This window comes from Procambarus clarkii, chromosome 43 (genome assembly GCF_040958095.1).
Source record: "Procambarus clarkii isolate CNS0578487 chromosome 43, FALCON_Pclarkii_2.0, whole genome shotgun sequence".
NCBI classification, from domain to species: Eukaryota; Metazoa; Arthropoda; class Malacostraca; order Decapoda; family Cambaridae; genus Procambarus; species Procambarus clarkii.
Window position 1 is genome coordinate 31,620,100 of NC_091192.1, and position 9,794 is coordinate 31,629,893.

General features: G+C 47.6%; 1 protein-coding gene across 1 annotated transcript in view; it reads right to left on the reverse strand.

Moving 5' to 3' along the window:
- Positions 1-9,539, reverse strand: part of LOC123755914 (rhotekin) — a 226,998-nt gene extending 217,459 nt beyond the window's left edge. The window contains exon 1 of the mRNA XM_069300183.1: positions 8,403-9,539. Coding sequence (XP_069156284.1) covers positions 8,403-9,212 — 810 coding nt within the window. The 5' untranslated portion in view covers positions 9,213-9,539. The remainder of the gene's footprint in view (positions 1-8,402) is intronic.
- Between the last annotated feature and the right edge of the window lie 255 nt (positions 9,540-9,794).

The following is a 9,794-nucleotide window of genomic DNA, read 5'->3' on the forward strand; positions in this document are numbered from 1 at the left end:
GAAATGTAAAGTACCAGTAGCGAGAGCACTCAGCGTAATATGGAGAAAGAGCCTGGATACAGGGGAGATACCAGCAGCACTTAAATCTGCAGATATAGCTCCGTTGCACAAGGGGGGGAGTAAAGCCTTGGCAAAAAATTATAGGCCAGTTGCACTAACTTCACACATAATAAAAGTGTTTGAAAGAGTGATTAGGAATCAAATTTCTAGTTTTATGGAAAACAATGAATTGCACAATCCAGGACAACATTGATTTAGAGCGGGAAGATCCTGTCTGTCACAGTTACTCAACCACTATGACAAAATCACAGAAGCCCTAGAAGAAAAGCAAAATGTAGATGTTGTATACACAGACTTTGCAAAGGCGTTCGACAAATGTGACCATGGGGTGATAGCTCACAAAATGAGGTCAATGGGAATAACTGGAAAAGTAGGACGCTGGATACTCAATTTCCTGTCGAACAGAACACAAAGAGTAACAGTCAATCAGATAAAATCGAGTCCAAGCGATGTTAAAAGCTCTGTACCTCAAGGTACAGTCCTTGCACCGCTACTGTTCCTTATTCTCATATCTGATATAGACAAAAATACACGTCACAGCTTCGTGTCGTCCTTTGCAGATGACACAAAAATCAGCATGAAAATTACCTCTGCTGAAGACATTGAAAAACTACAAGCAGATGCCAACAAAGTTTTCGATTGGGCAGCAGAAAATAACATGATGTTTAACAGTGATAAATTTCAGGTACTCAGATACGGCAAAAATGAGGATCTGAAACATAATACAGGGTACAAAACACAATCGAATCTTCCCATAGTAGAAAAACAGCATGTCAAGGATTTGGGAATAATAATGTCCGACGACCTAACGTTTAGGGAGCATAGCCAAGCAAATATCGCGTCAGCTAGAAAAATGATCGGATGGATTACGAGAACTTTCAAATCCAAGGGATCCCATCACAATGGTTGTACTCTTCAAGTCACTTGTGTTGTCCCGTCTCGAGTACTGCTCAGTACTCGCTTTCCCCTTCAGAGCAGGAGAGATTGCTGAAATAGAGGGAATACAGAGAACATATACGGCACGCATAGACAAGATAAAACACCTAAATTATTGGGATCGTCTCAAAGCTCTCCAAATGTACTCTAAAAAGGAGACGAGATACCAAATAATATACACATGGAAAATACTGGAGGGCCAGGTCCCAAATCTACACAGTAAAATAACAACGTACTGGAGTGAACGATTTGGAAGAAAATGCAAGATTGAACCAGTGAAGAGCAGAGGTGCCATAGGCACAATCAGAGAGCACTGTATTAACATCAGGGGTCCGCGGTTGTTCAACGTCCTCCCAGCGACTATAAGAAATATTGCCGGAACAACCGTGGACATCTTCAAGAGAAAACTGGACTGTTTTCTAAGAGAAGTTCCGGATCACCCGGGCTGTGGTGGGTATGTGGGCCTGCGGGCCGCTCAAAGCAACAGCCTGGTGGACCAAACTCTCACACGTCGAGCCTGGCCTCGGGCTGGGCTTGGGGAGTAGAAGAACCCCCAGAACCCCATCAAGCAGGTATCACAAGTTGTCGAACTCCTCCAGCTCCTCAGATGGCGGATAGGAACCCTGAATGCAGTGTGCATTTCCCCTCTGTATCGCCACGCTAAGGCGCTGGAAAAGGACGCTGGCAGCTCTAGAGTCTCTTGCTTCAATTAGCCTAGAACCCAAATCCTTCAAAAAACTGGTGGCACTCTTACCCCAGGCGCCGAGTGTCTCAGAAGCAATGTGGACAAAATTGTAGTGGTGATCCAGTTCTCTATTCTTAAGAGATTTGGCTGATACCCCGTGAGTGGCAGAGCCACCTGGTCGTGCAAGACTGAAGTCAATGTTGGTGTTAGCCAGGGTTGATACGCGGCGGTGGCAGGTGAAGAAAATATTAGTGTTCAGTGAGAATTCACAAGGTCTTCTTTGAATGTTTTTTATTTTCCTCTCCGAAGCTATGGGTCCCCACACTTGCACACCAGAGGTGGTACCCTATTTAAAAAAAAATTAAATATATATATATATATATATATATATATATATATATATATATATATATATATATATATATATATATATATATATATATATACACATATATATATGTATACAGTATTTTTTTTTTTAACTGAAAACTCCACACCCCAAAAGAATTCGAACCCAGACAGCCAGGAGCACTATGCACCTTGGCGTACCTGGTACCTTAACCACTAGACCACACGACTATACAAAAACCTTGGTAGTCGTGACACTATTTATCCAACAACCGACAGCGTTCGGTGGTCAACTTGAGCAAAGATATTTCATCGAATCACCTCACTTTGTGGGGCCACTTGAGCAACACAAATGCGAACAAGCTTGAATGGGTCCCAAGCCAATATAACGGGTCCCGAGAGTTTTCAGTTGCATTATCCACATAGATAATGAATATTAACATTGTCTCCCGTCTCCCCAGCCCCGTCCACTTAACTCATAGGTCGCGTTTCTTAGGTTATGGTGAGGCAACAATACAAATCCACCTTACCCTGTCGAGTAACGATTGGGTTCTTTACGGTGTGGCAAATCAAAACAAGGGGCTGATGTGGCACTGGAGAAGTGTGGTAGTGGTGGAAGTAGTGTTTTGAGATGTGGTAGCAGTGGGACTAGTGGTGGTGGTGGGACTGGTGGTGGTGGTATGGGACTAGTGGTGGTTGTGGTGGACTTCAGTGGTACGCGACCAGGTATCAAGTGTCAGCATGTTCCACCCCACTCTGTCTCTCTACCTGTCTCCCCCCACTGAATCTTACCTTAATATCAAGACCCAAATATTTACGAATGACCGACTATTAATTATGGTAAACCTGGTGTTTACATGTGACCCGGGGCAAGTTTACACCACCAACTTACAACTACTGCTGAAGGAGCCTCTTAGTCGTCCTTTAATATGGCAATAATGACCAAAATATCATGGCGGCAGTTTACATGCATTTTTTGGCACCGTCATGATTATACGTGAACACAATTTATGCAATTGCAAAGTTTGCACTGCTTGCTTGGAGCCAGGGAGGAATATACTCAATGTTCACTTTGTTCACTTTACACTGGTGAAGAGTTAGTGATTTGGTCCCTGTGAATGGTTCATGGTCCCGGTGAATGGTTCACGGTCCCTGTGAATGGTTCACGGTCCCTGTGAATGGTTCATGGTCCCTGTGAATGGTTCATGGTCCCGGTGAATGGTTCACGGTCCCTGTGAATGGTTCATGGTCCCTGTGAATGGTTCATGGTCCCTGTGAATGGTTCATGGTCCCTGTGAATGGTTCATGGTCCCTGTGAATGGTTCATGGTCCCGGTGAATGGTTCATGGTCCCTGTGTATGGTTCATGGTCCCTGTGAATGGTTCATGGTCCCTGTGATTGGTTCATGGTCCGTGTGAATGGTTCATGGTCCCTGTGAATGGTTCATGGTCCCTGTGAATGGTTCATGGTCCCGGTGAATGGTTCATGGTCCCGGTGAATGGTTCATGGTCCCTGTGAATGGTTCATGGTCCCTGTGTATGGTTCATGGTCCCTGTGAATGGTTCATGGTCCCTGTGAATGGTTCATGGTCCCTGTGATTGGTTCATGGTCCCTGTGAATGGTTCATGGTCCCTGTGAATGGTTCATGGTCCCTGTGAATGGTTCATGGTCCCTGTGAATGGTTCATGGTCCCTGTGAATGGTTCATGGTCCCTGTGAATGGAAATATTGCATACATTTGCGCCAGCATTCATATCATGGAGCTGGGGTACGAGGACAAGGAGATGGGATACGAGGACAAGGAGCTGGGGTACGAGACCAAGGAGCTGGGGTACGAGACCAAGGAGCTGGGGTACGAGGACAAAGAGCTGGGATACGAGGACAAGGAGCTGGGGTACGAGAACAGGGAGCTGGGGTACGAGGACAGGGAGCTGGGGTACGAGGACAGGGAGCTGGGGTACGAGGACAGGGAGCTGGGGTACGAGGACAGGGAGCTGGGGTACGAGGACAAGGAGCTGGGGTACGAGGACAGGGAGCTGGGGTACGAGGACAAGGAGCTGGGGTACGAAGACAAGGAGCTGGGGTACGAGGACAAGGAGCTGGGGTACGAGGACAAGGAGCTGGGGTACGAGGACAAGGAGCTGGGATACGAGGACAAGGAGCTGGGATATGAGGACAGGTAGTGCGTGAGGCCACATGGCCGCACAGTTGTGGGTCATCTCCACTACTTGTCAACACAAGCCGCTTGACCAATGCCTCCCCCCTTCAACCAAGGCACGTTTTAGTAGCCCTAGTTCAATTACAGTGCAACTCATTCCATTGTAAGGCAAAGGTTACAGTTACAGCAAGGCTGGTAGGTTGGACAAAGAGCTAAACCTCATTCCTCCGTAGTCACTGACAGACAAGTGCTGATAGGTAAATACACCCGCTTAAACGTCTACTGCTACGAGTACATTAAGTATTGTACTACCACAACTGACTACTACTATCACAACTACTACACCCATTCCTACGACAATTAATAGTTTGCCATTACTGCTACTATTCCAAGTGGCCCTCCTAGGCGCCACGACCTAACACCACCTGCCCACACTCCAGAGACGCCCCCCACGACCACCAGTCGAGTATAACTTGACAGTAAGGGACTGATGAGGCAGAGTTACCCACCCTGACAAGTAACGTCGATGATGGTGGTGTGACCAGAGGCCGTCACTGTGTAGTGTGTGACACCCGCGTGTAGTGAAGGTTGAGCAGGGGCTGCTGTACTCACCGTGTATCTCCGGGGGTGGGGGGAGGAGAGAAGGGGGGAAGGGTTGCAGGGGTGGGGTGTACTCATATAGTTGTAATCGCCTAGGTATGCTTGCCAGGATTAAGCTCCGGCTCCTTGTTCCCAACTGTCAACCGTCAATCAATCAACCGGTGTACAGGTTCGTAAGCCTACTAGGCTCATAATAATATCTACATTCCAAACTGCGTATACAATCTGCACGATGAGTTCACTTCTGAGTGCATTCTGTTTATTAACTACTTTGAAACTTGAAAATATCAATCTAGTATGTCTATGGCTCATTTGGGTAATCAATGTCCACCTGTGTCCACTTGTTCGTGTACCACCCGTGGAAAATAGTTAGTATTTACCCTGCCAATTCCTAAGAATTAACCAGTAGCCTTTCATCTCAAGTCATATCTCTCTGGTACAGTCTGGTGGTGCATCTCTGAGCTTTCTCAAACTTCGTCTTGTGTTTGACTACATATGGACTCCAGGCTGGAGCTGCATACTCCCATGATTGGTCTGACATGTGTGCTTTACAAGGTTTTGAATGATTCCTTGCACAAGTTTCTAAACTAAGTTCTTCTGGGGGCCAACCTCTAGCATAGGCCGCTGATAACCTTTTGATCAGGGCTTTAGGAGATAGGTTCAGTCTTATATGAACTCTGATCTATTCCCTTTACCCCCTTCTTGTAGGATTTCATCTCCCAATTGGTACATTGTGTACAAGCCGCATACTCCAACACTGGTCTCACGAAGGTTGTGCAGTGCTCTAAATGCCACTTTGTATACACTTACGACAGCTACACGGATTCTTGCCAGGTGTGTATATGGTATATGCCGTGTATGTATATATGCGTGCGAGCATGCGTCGCGTGCTTGTGCGTCGTGAGTGACCTTGTGTGTGTGTGCAACAATGATGAATCACACTCCATTACAAGATCACTTGCAAACGTTTATGTTTATGTTGCTTGTAAGCGGCCGGTGACACGTGGCGGCGTGGCTGGCGGTGCTCAAGACTGGGCGTGAGACACAATGTGCTAATTGAGTGGTTCATTGAGCAAACTGGCCACGAGGGCCGTCACCGCGGCGAGTTGCTGCACCAGTCATAACCGCGCACTCTTCCCCGCTCCTCTTGCTCATCCCACACCAGTCACAACCCTCCATCGGACTCTTTACCTCCACTTTACCTGCAGAGCATTTCGGGAGTTTTCCTATTCCCAAGCTGGGCCTCGGACCAGGCTAGTCTGAGGCCATGTGGGCCTGCAGGCCGTACCAAACAACAGCCTATTGGACCAAGTTATCACAAGTCGGCTCGGGGAGAAGTGGAACTCCAGGAACCCTCTCCAGGTTTGCTCCAGGCTTGACTTGAGAACTTAGTCCGACACACTGTTGTGTTTAGTGGCCCGCAGGCCCATAGGTCCACTACAGCCCGGTTGGTCCGGTACTTCTTGCAAGAACTTATCTAAATGCTTCTTGTTGACATCCACCTTCGATCCGGTAACATTTCTAATGCTTGCTGGGAGTGTGTTGAACAGCTGTGGACCTCTGATGTTCAGACAGTGTTCTCGGAGTGTGCCTATGGCGTACCTTCTCCTCATTGGTTCATTTCCTTCCGTATCTTTCGTTCCAGTATGTTGTTACTCTACTGTGACAATTTGGGACCTGGCCTTCAAGTATCTTCCATATATATATTATTTGATACCTCTCTCGTCTCATTTTCAGAGAGAACATCTTGAGATCTTTGAGACGGTTCCAGTAGTTTAGGCGCTTTATCGTGGCTATGTATGCCATGTATGTTCTCTGTATTCCTTCTATTTCAGTAATCTCTCCTGCTCTGAAGAGGGGAAGTGAGTACTGAGCAGTACTCAAGACGGGACAGTACCAGTAATTTAAGTAGTATTAGTTACACACACACACACACACACACACACACACACACACACACACACACACACACACACACACACACACACACACACAGGCCTACATGTCGATGTTCGGGGATGACGCAAAGTTAATGAGAAGAGTTGTGACAGATGAGGATTGCAGGATCCTTCAAGAGGACTTGAACAGGTTACAGAGATGGTCAGAAAAATGGCTACTGGAGTTCAACACGAGCAAATGTAACGTTATGGAAATGGGAATAGGTGATAGGAGACCAAAGGGACAGTACATAATGAAGGGGAACAGCCTACCTGTGACGACGCGAGAAAGAGACCTGGGCGTGGACGTAACACCTAATCTGTCTCCTGAAGTACATATAAATAGGATAACGACAGCAGCGTACTCTACACTGGCAAAAGTTAGAACATCATTCAGAAACCTAAGTAAGGAGGCATTTAGGGCGTTTTATACTGCCTTCGTGAGGCCAGTCTTAGAGTGTGCCGCCTCATCATGGAGTCCCCATCTGAAGAAGCATATAAGGAAACTGGAAAAGGTTCAGAGGCAAAGGCAACGAAACTCGTCCCAGAGTTATGAGGGATGGGGTATGAGGAGCGCCTGAAGAAACTGTGCCTTACGACACTAGAAAAAAGAAAGGAGAGGGGGGACATGATAGGAACGTATAAAATACTCAGGGGGATTGACAGAGTGGTCATAGACGAAATGTTCACACGGAATAGTAACAGAATGAGGGGACATGGATGGAAGCTGGAAACTCAGATGAGTCACAGAGATGTTAGGAAGTTTTCTTTTAGCGTGAGAGTAGTGGGAAAATGGAATGCACTTAAGGAACAGGTTGTGGAAGCAAATACTATTCATAATTTTAAAACTAGATATGATAGGGGAAATAGGACCGGAGTCATTGCTGTAAACAACCGATGCTCGAAAGGCGGGATCCAAGAGTCAATGCTCGATCCTGCAGACACAACTAGGCGAGTGTACACACACGCGCGCGCACACCCACAAAACGTGTCAACAATAGACAAACCTTCCCTAGACCATTGTGTGGGCAATATTTGTCAAAGTTCTTATTTTCTCGCGCAGATCAGGACCTATTCTTGCACATGCAAACATTAGTGTCATTATTATACTTTTAGAGGTTACCCTTCTCCTCCATACTGAGAACTGACGTCAATGTCGTCTGTAGCCTTCTTGGCTCTAGCCTTGATGAACACCTCCCAAGGATACCTGATCAACCGGCCTGTAATTCATACGCCAGACTGTGACCAGCTGCGTCAAACAGCCTGGTTGTCCACACCACCAACCAGGAGGCGGCAAGGACACCGATCTCGTGCACACAAGGTAGTAGTCATTAGGAGGGAAGGTTGGTAGGTGGGCGGGTAGTATCCACGTGATTAAAATTTGTCAGGCTTGAACATGTTCTCCATTGACAATGAAAGGCTTTATAACTATAATTGCAATTGTTATAGTTACGAAGTACTGTACTACCTTGCACAAGGGCGCATAAGAGGGCCAACTCGAGGGTTTGTATTTATTGCTGTACCGTATGCTTGTATTGCACTCACTGCCAGGTGAGCAGAAGCATCAGGTGTAAGCCCACTGCGCTACCCTTATTATATATTTAAATTTCGCTGTGTAGCCTAAATACAATTATTGAGACGTGTTTGAGTTGGTAATTATATACATGTTGATGGCTTACCTTGATGGGTGCTCGCCGCCTCCAGGCGCCCGGACGCCGCACGCCCACGCCCACACGCTGCTCCTCCACCCGTAGCCTGGCCATGGCCGCCCTCAGCGTCGCCTGTACGTCCTCGTCCTCACTACGGTCATCCTCACTCGCTCTTTCATCCTCGGAGGAGGAGGAGGAGGAGCCGAAATAGTCGGAGTCGTGGTGAGGGGCGAGTGTTGGCGTGGGCGAGGTGGAGGTGACGGAGGAGTCGGAGTGGGAGCTGAGGCTGTAGTCACTAGTGTGGCTCACCTTCCTCACGAGGAACACCTCTGGCTCGCTTACTTCCTCCTCGGGTGGGTGTGGTGAGCCTCCCTTGCTGGAGTGGTCTACAGTGTGGGTGGTGGTGCTCGTCACTGCTCCTCCACACCACCCCACACTCACCACGGCACTGTACCCACCTCTCTCTCTCTCTTGCTGACTTTTGTCACTCTCACTGCCTCCTACTGTGATCACCGTCCTGTGTACTGTTCTCCCCATCACTGCCCCTCTTCCCCCACCCCCTCCCACCCCACAAACGGTGGCCGTGGGCTGCACCATAACGGGCGTGGGCGTGGTGCGGGTCTGAGGTTCGGAGTGCCTGGCGACAATGGTGGTGCCAGTGGCGGCGGCGACGGTGGCAGCGACGGACTCTGGGTGCTCGTGAATAATGGGTCCAGACAAGTTGCTGAGAGAGATACACACGTTATAGAACACGGGACGCCCACACGCCCACGCCTCAGACCCCTCACTGGACATGGTCTGAGGCTGGTGTGGTGCGGGGGGCTGGTGTGTGGCAGACATTACCCCCGCCACACTGCGGTGTCCGGACACTAGCACCGAGGGTCCCACACTTCCCGCCAACACAACACGGCGCCCTCACACCACCACCATCATGTGCAGATCTTCACAAAATATTCGCCACGTGTTTAACTTTTCACAAGCAGCGATGACTTGGTAAACAGTTCGTCAAAACAATAAGATAATTCCACCTGTCACACCACTAACAATCGGAACAGCGTGATTGTCTGCATTTCTTGTTTATTTACAATCAAGGCACTTCACAACTCTCACTTATTGCGCAAGTTTATCATGTACAAGTAATTGGAACTACTGTTATATTTATATTCAAGTGTTTCAGAGTTTAATCAAATAATTAACCTGCAATTTAACAATCACAATATTTAACAACCTATCTTGTACATCAGTTAAATACCGGACAAATAAAATAACATAAAACAAAACCCAACATCAACAACATGTGTACTCCCAGCACGACGTGCTCGCAAACACCTGAAGATCACACACACACACACACACACACACACACACACACACACACACACACACACACACACACACACACACACACACACACACACACAC